This window comes from Diplotaxodon limnothrissa, linkage group LG3 (genome assembly GCF_057381915.1).
Source record: "Diplotaxodon limnothrissa isolate DT_005_m linkage group LG3, D_limnothrissa_male_GT1.1, whole genome shotgun sequence".
NCBI lineage: Eukaryota > Metazoa > Chordata > Actinopteri > Cichliformes > Cichlidae > Diplotaxodon > Diplotaxodon limnothrissa.
In genome coordinates, this window is record NC_140598.1 from 56,109,275 (window position 1) to 56,128,189 (window position 18,915).

At 40.1% G+C, this 18,915-nt stretch overlaps 1 protein-coding gene across 3 annotated transcripts in view; it reads right to left on the bottom strand.

The window, feature by feature from the left end:
• Positions 1–18,269, bottom strand: part of LOC146636641 (phospholipid-transporting ATPase ABCA1) — a 214,854-nt gene extending 196,585 nt beyond the window's left edge. For all 3 annotated transcript variants that reach the window (XM_085349624.1, XM_085349622.1, XM_085349625.1), the window contains exons 1-6: positions 18,204–18,269; positions 10,131–10,224; positions 9,837–9,978; positions 9,281–9,408; positions 3,913–4,031; positions 3,073–3,270 (exon numbers count right to left, since the gene is read on the bottom strand). In XM_085349624.1, the coding sequence (XP_085205750.1) occupies positions 3,073–3,270; positions 3,913–4,031; positions 9,281–9,408; positions 9,837–9,978; positions 10,131–10,224; positions 18,204–18,269 (747 nt within the window). The remainder of the gene's footprint in view (positions 1–3,072; positions 3,271–3,912; positions 4,032–9,280; positions 9,409–9,836; positions 9,979–10,130; positions 10,225–18,203) is intronic.
• Between the last annotated feature and the right edge of the window lie 646 nt (positions 18,270–18,915).

The following is an 18,915-nucleotide window of genomic DNA, read 5'->3' on the forward strand; positions in this document are numbered from 1 at the left end:
GGGAACAGAAAGATTTAATAGAATTCAAGTAAACATTGTTTCAAACAAAGTCTCATCTGATCACATGTGTTCCAGTGAAATTGCTGGAAAACGCAACAGTTTTCAAAGACAGTGGCGAACGGAGAAGTAATCCTAACATAATGAGGAACTTACTGAGTCACTACTTAGCATGTAAAACTAATATATTTCATAATGAAAAAGTAGCTCATTGTCTAAGTTCATAGCTAAATCTAAAATAATCATTATCATCATTATTAATCATAATAATCATCACCTTATGAGTCATTAATCTACTGGCTGGATCTCAAACAAATAATCTACTATTATTCATTGTAGTCCAGTTTAGAGGTTATTAGGGATGTGCTTATGAGTGACATGTTGATTACTAGATTGTGCTTTTGTAACTAACTATTAAAGATTACATGTACCAATTTCACCAGTTAGCTCTGCCTCAGAACGTAAGGCATGAAACTACATTTGGCCTTGAAGGACTTATTAGCGAGATTTACATTTTCTTCATCTTTCAAAGTCAGTCGGAGAAACCTAACATTTAACTTTTAAATTAACCCAGCTGGCTGACACAGAATATATTTGTCTTTATTTCAATTTCACAGTAATTAAAGTAAACTCAAATAAGACATACAGAAAGAATATCCATAAATATTATCTTGTCCTTCAACGTTTGCTTTTTATTACTTAGGTCTCAATTTAGGGCGAGTATTGAGTTCAACTCCCACACGGAAAATGCAAAAGGAAGAATGGGAAATTCTGGCATTTCATTTTTGCTTAGGCATGAACTTCACAACATCACAGCCAATAATTAATGACCATAACCATCAATTACACCAACACAGGCGGACAGGATAGCCTCGTGGATTAGAAAGATTAACTCAGCGGTGGGGGGTTAGGCAAACCTTTCTTTCCCACCCTCTACAAATAAACTGTAGAGTTTGTAAAACAGCAGCTTGGTGCATAAATGTCTAACTTTACTTGAGAAGTTGCTAATAATAAATATGTAACATAAGGTCAAGTATTTTATATTCATTTTATTTTGCTACGGCTATACGCAACTGATCTTCAGTATGAGTGACGTCTGGCTCTAACTGACAATGTCAGCATGATGTCCCAGTGGGTGGGCATTAAATTAAACTTGGATGTAACCTGTTAGCCATAACAACATCTGGACATACTAAAAGGAAAAAAACTAGCTACACCAATCAATAGCTATGCAGCCTAGAAGGTGATACCATGGCAATCTCCAGTTGCTAAAGAACAATGTGTATTCCCTGGTGAGTGGGCATTGACTGCTAGGGGTGCAGATTACTGTGGTCACTCATAGTGCGCATGGACAACACCAACTTCTTCCAGTTGTATTGAAACTTGATAAAGTGTGACACAAACCAGGAACTGAGTCCTACAAAGCTGTGCCTTCCTGCAGCAAACATGCTGTTTGTGGTTGAAACTATCACATTTGTATCCGTTTTCATTTGGTAACACACTTGTTTGACTGCTGCTCAGAGAGCAGCTAGTGTGTGACTGTAGACAAGTTGATGTCGACCATGCGAAATACAGGCGGCTGCTAGCAACCAAAGCAATCCGGTCGTTAAGTCTGACGTCTATGGCATTATTGAGAGTTAAGAACTGTCTAAAGTCTTTCATCTTTAATAAAATGATCAGCGTTCTGCTCTACCAGGTGTAACAATTGAGTTTAACATCCAGGCATCCATGAAAACGGAATTTATGACATTTAACGGAGTTAGAAGTTAGCAGGACGTTAGCTCGCTAGCTTCTATCTAAATACAATATAGCATGTCCTGACTGCGGGTTTTGGAAACAAATTAAAACGTACAGCTCTGTTATCACTTCCAGCATAAATGAAGACAGAAAACTAAACAGCAGTGACGTTTGTAGGGTTACTGAAGTTTGGCTAGCTGGTATATAATGATGTGCTACGTGACCGCTAGCGACACAGCTATGTTAGCATAATATAAACAAGCTAACTTTTTTTCCACTCGATAAAAGTTAACGTGAGTGTTCTCGGTGGTCAGGAACAAATGTAATCGCATGGCAGGATGCTGTAAAAGGACCAAACTTCAGCCAGGAGAACAACTGAGATAATCCATCCACAATACGAGGTTAGTCATTCATATACTGCTGCATGGGCTGGGCTGTAGTTACATCCTAAGGTTTTAAAAACTGAGCTTAAATAAATGATTAGCGGTAATAAAAGCCAAGGGAGGTCAACAGTGATCACTGACTGTTTTAGGAGCTTTTTGAGATTAAATAGAAGAAAATACATAACATTAAACATGTTAACAACACAAAAGCCATATTAAACGCAGACTACTTTAGGCCCGGAAGTAGGATTTGTCACGTCATCACTTAACGACCGGATTGCAAAGAGTGCCGGAGTGCATTTTTTATGACCAGTAACACGCAGGAATACACGTTTATCCCTAGCAACATGTGGCTGTCAGGTCTGTGTGACTGGGGCAAACAATGATCCATTGGAGTAATTAGTCTTTAAAAGGGACAAGTATTCTGAGAATGAAGGGCTACAATATTCTCCCGTTGATGTGGTGCATCATGAGTGTTTGTGTTACATCAAAAATAAACAGCAAAAAGTTCTTAAATGCCAATTTTGACTGTTTGACACTGTTCCTGTCCCAAAATACTTGTTTATAAATGTAACGTATTTATAACAGATGCAGGATCAGACATGTATTAACATTTCCTTATATAAGGTGAGCACACAGAGGTCAAAATACATCATCCGAAATTGTGTTTCAAGTGCACCAGCAGTGGCTGACACATTACAAAAGCTTCATTTTAAATTTTTAATGGCACCTTCATTAGACCAGACAGCATAATTTGTAAGAATGCTAGATGTAGGTGACCTTGCAAAGAAGGAATTAGGGCTTTTTAAATGCCCAATCAGTGTAAATACTTTTCCAACAATGCACTATCCCTTCAGTTGTTGTTAATTGGGTCCAACTTACTATGCAAAAACTTCTTCAAGTCCCATCAAACAGAAATTTTAAAAGTTGTGAGACCTGTGGGGGGACAGCTCACCTCAGAGAGCACTTTCCTTGCATCCAGGTTTTGCAGGAGTACTTGCTGGGTGTTAATCAGCTGCTGTGGAGTCAGGGAGCAGCTGACATTCTGAAAAGCCTTCTTTTCAGCTTGGCTTCTAAATTGGACATACTGATCCAGATCTCTCCCCTCACACAGGATGCTCCTCAGGCTGTCTGGCCTCAGGATGCCCATCATCTGAAAAATAAACAACAGCCTCGGCAAAAGTTGGCAAACAGAAGAACTTTGGATCTGACCATATTTTATTTAATTATGTGTAGTATCCTTTGGGTTGCTGTGCAAGCAGATGGTATGCTAAATCGCTTTTCGGAACAGGAGCTAAAATACTGCTTTGATTTTAAATGTGTTTTTAAATCCACAGATATTTATACAAAAAAAGCAGAACTTCGTGCACCACAGTGGCAAAAGCAAAAAGTGTGATAGACACAAACAATAGCAAGCACACGTAAACTTCTGTAAGATCTTTATCTTCCTGTCCACACTGTATTCAGGTGCTACCGGAGCCCACTTCATCTTTTTTGATAAGACTTGCTATCAGACGAAGAACATTTGCAGACAACTGTGATTTCTACTGCAGCCGGCTTTAAATTACATTTTGTCAAACAAAAACTTGAGAACACTTTGATTACGATGTCAGAAGGAGCGCCACCTGCTGTTTCACCCTCATCTTTCCGAGTGCAGCGCTTGCAGCGCATTTGCTGTTTTGAACTTTTTTAGTAAAATCTAAATTCCTCTATTTACACAAAAAAGCTGTTGTCCCATATTCCTAATTAGCTGGGATTCTTAACACACTACCACCGTGCTGGTAGCGATACTTACTGGATTGATCTGAATCCGGGCATTCATGAGGCTTTCAGCCACCGCTGTTGGCACCGATAAATCTTGTTTCAGATGTGTGGAGAAAGTTTCATTGTCTCGTAGAATATTCCTCAGGATGACTGGATGAGTTTAAAGAGAAATATAGAGTTAGTGTTACTTTTTTAAAAAGCTGCTGTTTTATATGCATCAACATTTGATTGGCTCCTTTTTGACACAAGCCTTGTTTTGATAGCTTTGGCTATGAGTCCTCCTCGCTCACCATCTGCACTGCAGATATTCTGCAGCCAACAGGCTGTATGTCTCTGCCTCCGTTCTGTGTTTGGTTTCTATACTACTCTAAACAAATGGGAACGCATGCAGAAATCTGTGCGCCGAGTGTGCCATTTGCCCTAATGGACACCAATGCCAAACATGAAGGAGAGCCAAACCTAACAGGGTAGCAGCCCTTTCACCACGGAAGGTCAGTCCACACAAAGCACCAGAGGATTTATTCTGTTGTTGAAAGGACAAGGTTAAAGCTTAAGTCTCTGTCTTCAAAATCACTGCAGTGCAGCCAGTGAGGAAAATGTTACACTACAACATTAAATCTATAAAAATAAGAAAACCTCCTGTGTATCTCTATGTGTGCAGGTCTCAGAACAAAGTGGAAAAGCAGGAGCGAAGACTCTGATTTGGTTTTGTTATGCCTGTTGCTTTGAGTGGCATTACAGCCTGATAAATTTCAGTTTAAATGAGATGACAGTTGCAATTAAATCCTTCACTGGCACAAGTAGGGGGTGAACACTTGAGCTGCACGAGTGTGTGAGGGGAGACAATTTGTTGCTAAACATGTACCAGATTGTTAACCAGCCATTTTCTCCTGATTAGCAGCCAACAGATAGCATTTAAAAAAGAGGACGTTTCTAAACCAGTCCTCGCTGCACGCTGACAGTCACCGTAGCAGGGATCCTGCTAACAACACCATACTATTCAGCATGCACTCTCTGCTTGCTGGGCCTCCAACATTTGCGACTGACGCGGAGGGCCGGGGGTGGAGGGGGGGTGAGGGAGGGGGACATAATGTAATTAAATGATCACTTTTGTATTTGTACTACAGGCAAGTCAGTCAATTATCTGGATGGGGGAGGAAAGGGAGGAAGTCACTTGTGCCGGGCCATTCAGGGTTCAATTAGTATGAATGTTTGGTGAAAATAACTGGAAATAATTACACACTTTGATACACTAAGCTAACCTTATACAAGGCCTCGCGACCCCCGCTGAGCACATATTATTATGCTCCCCATCACTACAGGGGTATCAGGAGGGACTGACAGGGTTAGATTACGAGGAAGCAGAACATGCTCCGCGCTCTTCCCGAACACCGTTGGCTTTCTGATTGAGGAGACCACCGGAGTGTTTTTAATAGGGTTGCAAAGGGGCGGAAAATTTCCGGTAAATTTCCGAAAAGTTTCCGGTAAATTTCCATGGTAAGTTAAGCTTGGGAATTTTGGAAATATTCCATATTGGAAACTGTCCATGGAAATAATGGGAATTATGGAAATTAATGGGAATTTAGGAGAACTAACTGGGAATATATTATTTCCAAGCATAAATATAAACAGAAATCATAAGAAAACCTCCATGCAAAATGTTTTCAACAGATATTTAAACAGATTTATTTGTAAGTACAGTAGAATAGAACACGTTTCAATAACTTGTTTCATGGATGAATAAAAACAGAAATGTTGAGTTCAATATTACCATCCCCTAACCCCGCTCATTCAAAAATGCCCCCTGTCCAAAAATCTCCACAAAGTCCCATTCAAAAGGTTAAATGAAAAATGCCACTTATCCTCCAAAACGTCCCATTAAACATGCAAATCTTCCTTCAAGCAATCCTCTTTTCTCATTTTTGCTCAGTCAATAGACTCTTCCTGGACCTCATCATCATCCAACAACATGTCCACTTCCTCAGCATCCAACTCTGAGTCTTCCTCTTCAGTGTCACTTTCCAGCCTTGTTGAGGATGGCTCTGTGTCAGGCTCAAAGAGCCGTAGGTTTGCCCGAATGCCGACCAGCTTTTCCACTCTCACATTTGTGAGCCTGTTGCGAACCTTTGTGTGGGTGTTCCCAAACAGTGACCAGTTGTGCTCGGAGGCAGCTGATGATGGTGGGATTTGGAGGAGAATGGAGGCTACAGGTGCAAGGGCCTCAGATTCACATAGTCCCTTCCACCAGGTGGCTGCAGATATGTGCTGGCATGACTGCCATATTCCATCCCCTTTCCAAAGGCCTTGCTTTGTTCGATACTTTGCCAAACTGCCTAGAACTTTGCCTTTATCGAGACCCAGGTGGTCAGACATGGCTGTAATGACCGCATAGGCACCGTTGATCTCTTCCCCAGAAAGTATGCCCTTGTCATATTTGGGGTCCAGCATGTATGCTGCTGCATGCACTGGCTTCATGCAGAACTCCCTCCGCTGTTCCAATGACTTGACCACAGCCGTTTCCTCTGCTTTCAGTAGTAGGGAAGTGGGCAGAATTGTCTGGATTTCTTCTTTGAGTTCTGCAAAAAGGCACTGGACATCTGACAAGATGGCACCATCCCCCTCTATCTTCGCTATTGCTGCTGCAATAGGTTTGAGGATTTTCTGACTGCTAGATACTCTAGATACCCAGAACACATCATCCAAGATGACCTTCTTGATGTCACTGTCGATGCCTACAGACTGGGATATGGCCATCTCTTGCAGAGACTCCTTTCCCTTCAGAAGGCTGTCAAACATGATAACAACACCACCCCATCGCGTTATGCTGGGAAGCTTCAGTGTAGTACTCTTGTTCTTTAACTTTTGCTTTGACAGAAATGTAGCGGAAGTTACTTGTTTGCCTTTAACATATTTCAGAACTTGCTTCACTCTCTTATTCAGAGTGTCCATTGTTTTTAGTGCCATTATGTCTTTTAGGAGAAGGTTTAGTGTATGGGCTGCACAGCCAATAGTAGTTATATGAGGGTAGGTCTCCTCCACATGTGCCCAGGCAACCTTCATGTTGGCTGCATTGTCAGTGACCAGTGCAAAAACCTTATCTGGTCCAAGGTCATTGATGATCACTTTTAGCTCATCTGCAATGTATTGGCCTGTGTGTCTGTTTTCCTTTGTGTCTACACTCTAGTAGAACACAGGCTGAGGAGTGGTGATTATGTAGTTAATAATTCCTTGTCCCCTGATATTGGACCATCCATCAGAGATGACTGAAATACAGTCAGCTTGGTCAATGGTCTGTTTCACCTTTGCTTGAACTCGACTGAACTCTTCATCCAGTAGATGAGTAGACAATGCATGTCTGGTTGGGGGAATGTATGCTGGTCGGAGAACATTCAAAAATCTCTTCCAGTACACATTGGATGTCAGCATCAGGGGTGAGCCAGCTGCATAGATTGCACGAGCGAAACACTCATCTGCGTTTTTCTGGCTAGTGTCATCCATAAAATCAAAGAATCCTCTGATGCCAGAGGGACCAGGAGCTGATGAGTGGGTATCTGACTCTGATACAGCTGAAACAGATTCATTTTCCCCTTGAGTGGAACTCCTGGCTGCTGCATGTGTTGGGCCTTGAGGAATTTTTTTGCACTTTGCAATGTGCTGCTGCATTTTTGTGGCATTCTTCACGTACGTCTTATCACAATACTTACACATATATACAGATTTCCCTTGTACATTAGCTGGTGTAAAATGTCTCCACACATCAGATAGCGCACGTGGCATTTTTCTGTAAAATAAAACAAGAGCTTGTAAAAATGCTAATGCAATGCAGGAGATCGTAATAATACAATTGCAATATGATAATAAACAGATATAAATAGTAAGGCTAGCTAAACAACTGGAATGATCTTCAAAACAAAACAACCAAATGAGGAAGCTAGCATCTTCTTTATGTTATACTAGCTATGGCTTATTTAGCATCTAACAGATGCTAGCATTTTATTTAGCATCTAACAGATGCTGGCATTTTATTTAGCATCTAACAGATGCTAGCATTTTATTTAGCATCTAACAGATGCTAGCATTTTATTTAGCATCTTATTAGATGCTAGCATTTTATTTAGCATCTTATCAGATGCTAGCATTTTATTTAGCATCTTATCAGATTGCTATCTACCAGATTAATACATTTTATGTGATATTCACAATTTAAACATTTAATGAATATATTTTCCCATAATATCATCAAAACTTACCTCACTTGTTAAGTCCACAGGCTCAAATGTGTGCCTTTAATACTCTTTGTCCTTCAGGCTCAAAAGTGTGGTCCATGTGTACATGTGATGGAGGCATGCACAGTGCCAGTAGGTGGTCTCAATAGCCATGCAGCAAGCTTGTGCTCTGTACATGTGATTAAGGAATGGCATGGATATTCAAGTGTATTTGAATTGCATTTGTTTGTTTTTGTCAATATTATGCTAAAATATACTTTCCTCAACTATATTTAAGTTCCCTAAGAAGAGCCAACCTTCAATTTTGAAAATTCCCACTTTATTCCCATAAATTCCCGTTAATTCCCGTTTATTCCCATAGATTCCCGTTAATTCCCATGGAAAGATTCCATCTTTGAAAATTCCGGGAATTTTGCAACCCTAGTTTTTAATCAACCCGTGGCTTAAAAAAAGAAAGAAACAAAGAGGAGGACAACACAATCACCTTTGCTAGCGTAGTGTTTTGATAGTACTCCATTCCCCATTCTTGTTAGTGACCTTTTGTGCTCCCGCCTCAGACAGCGAGTCCCATTAATTACACCCCGGCTTAGATCTCTGATGGATTTAATCTTGTATATTACAAGCCAGCGACCCCTAAATGCAAATGGCCCACGAGCCGTTTGTTGAACAGCAGAAACCTCGCTCCCCCCTCACCCGCCCACCCCCGCTTTGCCTTTTTGCAAATTAGGTGCTGTATGAAAATCTGAATATCATCAGGCTAAATGAGCCTAATGCAAAGCAGCAACTTATCAAGACAAACGATCTGTCAGTCTGGATGGCAAATTGCATCATAAATAATCACACGCCATTGTTTTTGAGGGATAAAGGGGAATAACAAATCCTCCAACTTGTCATCCTCATGAAGGGGATACTTTTCTTGATGGAGAGTACTTAACAAAGGCAAAGCAGAGTGATTGTTGCTGATGCTGATTATTTATTATATCAATTATATTTTGAAGCATTAGTCAGTACCAGCAAAACTCTGATGCCTACAAAGAAAAATGCACCCCTTGACCTTGTCGCTCGTCACCAGTTTCTGCAGTATTTCCTGATAATGGCTTCAAAATAGGTTTTTGATATAGCTCATCAAGATTTCAATAATCAAATGACCATTAGCGGTACCACTGAACTTACCATTAGCGGAGTTAGGCTGTGACAAAATTGAAGCCCACTGGTCAACACCATTTGCTAGCAGCTGGGCCCTGCTGAGAATAGATTTGTCCACTAGGGAAGTCTGCAGCTCTATCAACATCCCAGAAATTCTGGTGAATTGAAAAGAGAAAAAACAAACATTTACTCTAAATGTTCTTAAAAATATCAATATCAACAGTTTCTAATCTAAGCGCAGTGCATCACGCTAAGAGACATGAAGAATGCACATCATTTTTTGACATCTACGTGGTAGTGTCTTGTGAAATTGTCCCCCAGGATGAGACGGTAAAACTGCGACATATGCTAGTATGCTAACGTGTGCAAATTCAAAATGTGGGACATTTACGGAGTGATTGAATTATCTAAAAATAGTTGCTGTGCAGAAAACTGTCCAGAGGTGCACGAGAAGATGATCTTGAACAGAATATCAGCCAAATCAGCTGAGCTTTAGATTTTTAGTGGCCCATTCCCAAAACTTCGTAATCATGCCTCGTTTATAAATTCCTAAAAGACAGAAAAAGAACATCCCAGTACATACATGGAGTTGTCGAAGTTATTGACTTGGCCTGGTGTCTCTCCTGGAGTTGGATAAGGCAAACAGGGATTTTCAAGGTTGCACACCATACCCTGAATCCAGGGAATCACACCAGCTGATGGCATGGCTTTATTAGGGTAGTGACCTTTGAAAGGAATAGAGATGAATACTTATTAATCTAACCGTGTTCATGACATTTCTTTTTTCTTGTCCAAAATCTGCAAAAAGTTGACGAGTTAAAAGTTGTTAATGGATTCACAAAACAAAATGTATTATTGCAACTAGGCTTGTACTTACATTGGCCTTTGTAAATTGGTTGCGTAGTGGTCCGCACCCCCACCAGTATGAAGAAGAGAAACAGAGGCCACAGTATTTCAATGACCAGTCGCACCTACACAAAGGAAAAGGTATTTTCATTTGATTAATTTGCTGTGAATGATAGCGTGTCTAAATCTACTGATTTCTTTGCTTGCTTAGCAAGTATATTAGCTTACCTATAGCAGGTTAGCTTAGCTTAGCAAGTATATTAACTTAACTATAGCAGGTTAGCTTAGCTTAGCAAGTATATTAGCTTACCTATAGCAGGTTAGCTTAGCTTAGCAAGTATATTAGCTTACCTATAGCAGGTTAGCTTAGCTTAGCAAGTATATTAACTTACCTATAGCAGGTTAGCTTAGCTTAGCAAGTATATTAGCTTACCTATAGCAGGTTAGCTTAGCTTAGCAAGACAATAAAGCTTAAAATACAAACTTTTTTTTACCCCTGGTTTGGTATGGATTAAATTAATGAGATACCAGCTTATTTTATTACCTCTGGACAGAATCAAGGTAGCTGTTAAATATTAGGTCTCTCTCCTCCAAGTCTCTGTTAGTACATGACTTAATAATTGATCAACAAATCAATTTACTCTGCATTACATAAACCTGGTTGCAGCAGGATGATTATGTTAGTTTAAATGAATCAACACCCCCGAGTCGTTCTAACTACCAGAAATCTCAAAGCACAGGCCGAGGGGGGCGTTTGTGGCAGCAATTTTTCACACCAGCCTATTAATTAAGGAAAGACCAAGACATACTTTTAATTCATTTGAAAGCCTGATGCTTAGCCTCATCCACCCCAGCTGTGAAACTCAGAAACCAGCCTTACTTGTTATCATCTATCGTCCACCTGGGCTTTACACAGAGTTTCTCTCTGATTTCTCAGACTTTTTATCTGATTTAGTGCTCAGCTCAGATAAAATAATTATTGTGGGTGATTTTAACATCCATGTAGATGCTAAAAATGACAGCCTCAACATGGCATTTAATCTGTTATTAGACTCAATTCGCTTCTCTCAAACTGTAAAAGAACCCACCCACCACTTTAATCACACTCTAGATCTTGTTTTAACATATGGCATAGAAACTGAACATTTAACAGTGTTTCCTGAAAACCCTCTCCTGTCTGATCATTTCCTGATAACATTTACATTTACAATAATTGATTACACAGCAGTGGAGAGTAGACTTTATCACACTAGATGTCTTTCTGAAAGCGCTGTAACTAAGTTTAAGAATATAATCCACCCACTGTTATCATCTTCAATGCCCTGTACCAACATAGAGCAGAGCAGCTATCTGAACGCTACCCCAACAGAGGTCGATTATCTTGTTAATAATTTCACCTCCTCACTACGTACGACTCTGGATACTGTAGCTCCTGTGAAAACTAAGGTCTCTAATCAGAAGTACCTGACTCCGTGGTATAATTCTAAAACACGTAGCCTAAAGCAGATGACTCGTAAGCTGGAGAGGAAATGGCGTGTCACAAGTTTAGAAGATCATCATTTAGCCTGGAGAAATAGTTTGCTGCTTTATAAGAAAGCCCTCCGCAAAGCCAGAACATCTTACTATTCATCACTGATTGAAGAAAATAAGAACAACCCCAGGTTTCTCTTCAGCACTGTAGCCAGGCTGACAAAAAGTCAGAGCTCTTTTGAGCCAACCATCCCTTTAACGTTAACTAGTAATGACTTCATGAACTTCTTCACAAATAAAATTTTTATCATTAGAGAAAAAATTACCAGTAATCATCCCACAGATGTAATATTATCTACAGCTACTCTTAGTACCATTGATGTTAAGTTAGACTCTTTTTCTCTAATTGATCTTTCTGAGTTAACTTCAATAATTACTTCCTCCAAACCATCAACGTGTCTTTTAGACCCCATTCCTGCAAAACTGCTCAAAGAAGTCCTGCCATTAATTAATTCTTTGATCTTGAATATGATCAACCTATCTCTAATAATCGGCTATGTACCACAGGCCTTCAAGCTGGCTGTAGTTAAACCTTTACTCAAAAAGCCATCTCTAGACCCAGCAGTCTTAGCTAATTATAGGTCAATCTCCAACCTTCCTTTCATATCAAAAATCCTTGAAAGAGTAGTTGTCAAACAGCTAACTGATCATCTGCAGAGGAATGGTTTATTTGAAGAGTTTCAGTCAGGTTTCAGAGCTCATTACAGCACAGAAACAGCTTTAGTGAAGGTTACAAATGATCTTCTTATGGCCTCTGACAGTGGACTCATCTCTGTGCTTGTCCTGCTAGACCTCAGTGCAGCATTCGATACTGTCGACCATAATATCCTATTAGAGCGATTAGAACACGCTGTAGGTATTACAGGTACTGCACTGCAGTGGTTTGTATCATATCTATCTAATAGACTCCAATTTGTGCATGTAAATGGAGAGTCCTCTTCACAAACTGAGGTTAATTATGGAGTTCCACAGGGTTCAGTGCTAGGACCAATTCTGTTTACATTATACATGCTTCCCTTAGGCAGTATCATTAGAAGACATAGCATACATTTTCTTTTTTTTGACACTGTAATTTTTATTGATAGTTTTGTCACAGTTTAAACATAGACATGTATTGCCATAGCATACATTTTCACTGCTATGCAGATGACACCCATCTCTATCTGTCCATGAAGCCAGATAACACACACCAATTAGTTAAACTGCAGGAATGTCTTAAAGACATAAAGACGAGGATGGCCGCTAACTTTCTGCTTCTTAATTCAGATAAAACTGAGGTTATTGTACTCGGCCCTGAAAAGCTTAGAAATATGGTATCTAAGCAGATTCTTACTCTGGATGGCATTACCTTGGCCTCCAGTAACACTGTGAGGAACCTTGGAGTCATTTTTGACCAGGACATGTCCTTCAACGCACATATTAAACACATATGTAAGACTGCTTTCTTCCATTTGCGCAACATCTCTAAAGTTCGAAATTTCCTGTCTCAGAGTGACGCTGAAAAACTAGTTCATGCATTTATTACTTCCAGGCTGGACTACTGTAATTCATTATTATCAGGATGTCCTAAAAACTCACTGAAAAGCCTTCAGCTAATCCAAATGCTGCAGCAAGAGTACTGACAGGGACTAGAAAGAGAGAGCATATTTCTCCTCTTTTGGCTTCCCTTCATTGGCTTCCTGTTAAATCCAGAATTGAATTCAAAATCCTGCTCCTCACATACAAGGTCTTAAATAATCAGGCTCCATCTTATCTTAATGACCTTGTAGTACCATATCACCCTATTAGAGCACTTCGCTCTCGCTCTGCAGGCCTACTTGTTGTTCCTAGAGTATTTAAAAGTAGAATGGGAGGGAGAGCCTTCAGTTTTCAGGCCCCTCTTCTGTGGAACCAGCTTCCAGTTTGGATTCGGGAGACAGACACTATCTCTACTTTTAAGATTAGGCTTAAAACTTTCCTTTTTGCTAAAGCATATAGTTAGGGCTGGACCAGGTGACCCTGAATCCTCCCTTAGTTATGCTGCAATAGACGTAGGCTGCCGGGGATTCCCATGATGCATTGAGTTTTTCCTTTCCAGTCACCTTTCTCACTCACTATGTGTTAATAGACCTCTCTGCATTGAAACATATCTGATATAAACCTCTGTCTCTCTTCCACAGCATGTCTTTTATCCTGTCTTCCTTCTCTCACCCCAACCGGTCGCAGCAGATGGCCACGCCCCTCCCTGAGCCTGGTTCTGCCGGAGGTTTCTTCCTGTTAAAAGGGAGTTTTTCCTTCCCACTGTCGCCAAAGTGCTTGCTCATAGGGGGTCATATGAATGTTGGGTTTTTCTCTGTATCTATGAAGCACCTTGAGGTGACTTTTGTTGTGATTTGGTGCTATATAAATAAAATTGAATTGAAAATTGAATTTAATTGTTTCTCTATTTCCAATCTATATGTCAAGCTTAGCTAATTGGAGTTTGAGCTGTAGACTAAGGGCACCAGCTGTCTAACTCAATCATAAAAACACTCTAATGCCAGTGACTAGCAGCAGGTGTTGGCGGTGTTCTGCAGAAAAAACACTGGTTATATTAATTAAAACTTCAAAGCTACCGAGTTGTTTACAATTTGAAATTATTATTCAAAGACGTACATGTCTATTGCTATATATACATATATTTTCTGCAAAGCCAATAATGCTGATTTCTGAGTCAAGAACCATTAAAGATTGACAGAAAATAACTTCATGCCCTGAATAGGTGAGACTTTTCATCTCCCAGTATATTTACAATGTAGATACTAAGCATAAGATTGAGAGAGGAGTCTCTGCTTGTGACTCCCCAAGCTGAAGCTATCACTCACTCCTTATCATCGCCTTGCCCACTCAATCCTCTTCTGGATGAAGAATGTCAACCACTTTCTTACTTTAATACAACCACTTTATGCCTGCTAGCAGGAAAGTGCCCCATGTGACACGACAGCTTTTCATTTTAACTTAGTATAATACATACACCAGTCGGCCACAACATTAAAACCATCATGGCCTAATGTTTTTCAGCAGAAAACTGACTGCACTGAACTGCATTGCCTCTGCTAGCAGCCACTCGCCAACCCCTCCCTGCTTAAAAAACATGCCTGCTTCCATTGCTCTCCATTGTAGCTACTATCAGAAGTGCACAGGGACATGCATATGTGTCTGTGTTTTCTGACATGGCTCCATCATAGCCAGCTTTAAGGTTTGTGCTATAGTAGCTGCACAGCACAGCCTTTGCTCCCTACATGCATCAATAAACCCTCATGGGTTTGCTGGTTGTTCATTGCACCTCTTTTTGTACGCACTAACCAGAGAGCCAAGAAGCTGTTTTAGTGTTTTACAGATGATTCAACCACCTGTTTCTGCTTCTAACGCATAAACTTCAAGAACAAGCCTACTCACTTGCTACCTAATGCAGCCCACCCTTTCACAGGTGCCACTGGAACAAAATAATGAGTGTCATTCATTTCACTTCTCAGTGGTTTTAATATCGTGTCTGATCAGTACCTAGTCTTTTTTTATTATAGTTATTACAGGTTCAAGCTTACACCTTTACCAAACTCACCTACACGGTAACTCTTACAGTGCTGTCAATGTGAACGTTTCTTTACGTGTCAAGTGAGGGTAACACACGCTCTAACACAAAGCCTGCTATGAAGTGGTTTCAGCAGAGTTATATGCTTCTCCACAAATAATTACACAGCATATATAAAAATCGAACTGTTAAAACTTCAGCTCATTCTTCCTTGACTTGTAAGTGCCAACTTCCTGCCAGCTGGGGTTTGCATGGCCCTTGTTACATTCATCACTCACCAACTCCCAATCTTCATGCACTCCCAGCGTTTCTGTTAAAGTAACCAGCTTAGAGCAAACGGCTGGAGAGCCTCAGTCAGCAAACTCCCCCCTATTAGCGCTTCTGCAAAATGTTCGGACTTTGTATTTGACAGCACATCCAGATAATAAGTGAAGACATCCGTTATTATCTTCATGATTAAAGCGCAGAGCAGGCAGAGGTGAAGAAAATGCAATAATATATATTGCTTGCTTTGCCGTGGCACCATGGAGACCTTATAAGTGAGTCTGAGCACATTTCATTTAGTTCACTTGGCATTTAGGGATATAGTGAATCTTCAGTTGTAGAATTTGTCAATGAATAAAACTGCAGAAAATCACGTTGCATATATTTCAAAGAAACTAGATAGAATTTAAAATGTAGACCTTTAATTCCTTCTAGTCTATGTGCCAGTGAGGATGTAGCTCTGCTGAGAGGGTGAATTATCATAATGTATGCCAAAGAAAAGGCCGGGAGAGGGAACACAGATCATGGGGGACTTTCTCAATGTCTGGCTCCCCAGGCATTTGCCATCGGACACTAGAGTCTTTGTGAATAGATAATCTTCTCCTATGAAATTATGTGGAATGCTGGACCATAAAATCAGTTTCATGCCTGTTATAAAATCTTAAAATGCTTGGTGAGGCATTCATATAATTGGTCATTAACCTCCACAAGCCCTCCAGAAGCACCATTGTCCTTGCTAACTCCCACTGGTTTTGTCTAATAACAATATTTCATGTTGACATTGGCCAAATATCCTACATCCCATGCACAAAACCGCTGCTGTCCTCTTACATATTATTGAGGAAAAGTAGTTGCATATTTCTCCCTGTTACAAAAAGAGCCCACACTGTTCTTTCTGCTGGTTTGTAAAATTAACAAGGGAGGAACGTTTCCCAGAAATAAAGTTGTAAAATTGCAAATGACTTTGCCTTGAGTTATTCCAAGAAAGTACGAACTTTGATGAAATGTCTGAAGATGTCGTTTGTTCTGCTCAGGTAACAGGCACACCGCTGCGCTCGAACCCCCAACAAAACAAGTGGGCGGATGCGACTGCGAGGGTATAAATCAAACACATTGCAGCTTTCTACAGCAGCAATATCTGCCTCTAACAAGGCTTACAAGATTCCTTGACAACCGGTCGAGGCCCTTGGAATGCCGCTGCAACTGTTATCTTCCCGCAGCATGTGAACTGCTGGTCAGTGCGGGTGATACGGCAGGCAATTATGTCCGCCCACGTACGCGAGCAAGGGACAATTGTTTGAAAAAGTTTTCTGAATGAAATACATTTACTAGGCTCGCATTCATATGAAAAGAATTCTGATATTGTTTCTTATAAATCTAAAGCTTTATTATTTTTTCTTAAATTAGAAATGCTTCAAGAGAAGTGTGCACAATTTTCAAGAAAAATTCAGCTGCTAACTCTTGAAATGGATAAAGTGTCTTGTGTGGTAAGTGCCAAAACAAAACAGATATATAAGATGAGCCAGATAGGGGTAGGAAACAGCATTTGCGTCCTCCTCGTCCCTTTCAAACAGGAAATGGTCAATATTTTGTTGTTCGTCTTCGACTTGGCATTTATGTGGGGTTTTTTTTAATGTGTATGAGCACTTGTTACATAAATGTTTGAAATAAAGATTTGATTGATTGACTGAGTTGTTTCAATGAGAGAAGATCCTGTAACTTTACAGTTTAAGTCCTGTAACAGTTAAAGTTTAAGTTTCATAACTTTTTTTAATTTGAAAAGAATATTTAGCATTTAAGAAAAGTAGATTTTGCTTTGTTATAGTGGCAAATTCTTATTGGCATGACACACTTGGAAAATAATTGGAAATTGGAATTGGTCTCTATAGTGTCTCTATAGTGACATTACAGCTGGCCACACTTGTTGTTATCATAACTTGATAACAAGCTTGAAGTGCTGACTTAACATAAGAAGCAAAAGCAGGTGAAATCAGACGAGGTGTAATTGCTGAAAACATCTGATGTTAAGTTGAGTCCCTTTATGAGCACTTAAAGTGCTGAAAATGCTCATGAATGCACAACACCTAAAAAACCTAACAGCTTAAGGTGAAGCGGTGGACGTGTCTGTCAGTGAAGGAATGAAAACAGCAAAAATGTCAGCTGAACTGTAGTCAGTGATAGTAGTTCCCTTCTGTACTTAAATCCGAGGGCAGCAGAGATATGAGAAAGAAAATTTGGCGTATTGCTTGAAAAGTGAAAATGAATAACCTTTAATTGTGTGGTCATGTTTTCGTAAACTGTAATGACACTACTCTTTATGGGTAACAGTGGTCAGGTCGTTCGTTGGAGAACAGAAAGAAAATTTGCCCTTCAAACAAAGTGTTTAACATTTGTCACTCCCTATTCATTTCCACTGGGCCAAAGACTGGCTTTGTTAGAAGTAAAATCCAGCCAATGTGACATAACATGCACAGGAGATGGATCACCAAAAATTGAAGGTGACACTTTGAATTGGTCGGCATTAAGGTAAGATTGTTCTTGTTCTCTAAGGGGAGGGTTAAAGGGGCTTGCTTCTATAGTAGACAATTTTCCTAGTAAATCCCTCCTATTACCTTTCCTTCCCATGAATAACTTAGTCGCCCTTGATAACACAACCCTGGGACCACATCCTCATTTTCTCTCCATTGCTGACCAATTTTAGCAAATATAGGTTGATTTGCAAAGCGGTGGTGGTGGTGGTGTTAGTGCACAGAAGTGTACCTTTTGTCTCTTCCGTAGAGTGAAGTTCTTCCACAGGAGCAGAGTGAACTGCGTCAGGAGACCCATTACGGCTTATCCTGGCAATATCCTGCCAAAGCGTCGCTATGGCAACTGGCCCACTTAATAAACCCTGGAGGGAATAAAAGGCAGAGTTTGGTTTTAATACAGAAGAGCAATGCATCTTGGGGGAGTGCCACTAATCATTCACTTCCCCAGGCCTTGGGGCTTATGGTGCAGCACCTGTTCTAAGAATTATTATCACCTACACTCAGCACATCTCAGGATGGGGGCTCAGCTCGTGGAGGTTACGCAGTTCGGGTCTAGCAGTCAAAGAGTCTTTATTAAGGACCGTGAGGGTGTTTTATATATACTGCTTATTAAACAAGTATATCAAAGCAAAATCTCTTTTTTTGCTGTTGTTTTGCCTTTAAAGGAGGAACGTAGACTCTAGTCTTTGCCTCATTGACTACACTTGTGCAAATTCCCTGTCTATTAATCAGTCTCTTTAGTGACCAGAGAACAATAAAAGTCAGGGGGGAAAAATACATGGGCAACTGCATCACTTTTCACGTGGACCAAAGACTGCCATAAAATATTTATTACATATTTTACTATCTACTCACCCCTGATTACACAGATAATAAACAAATAGGTCTGCTGTGTCATTTTTACACTGCTACATCAAGTATGACCTTTATTAAAAACTCCACAG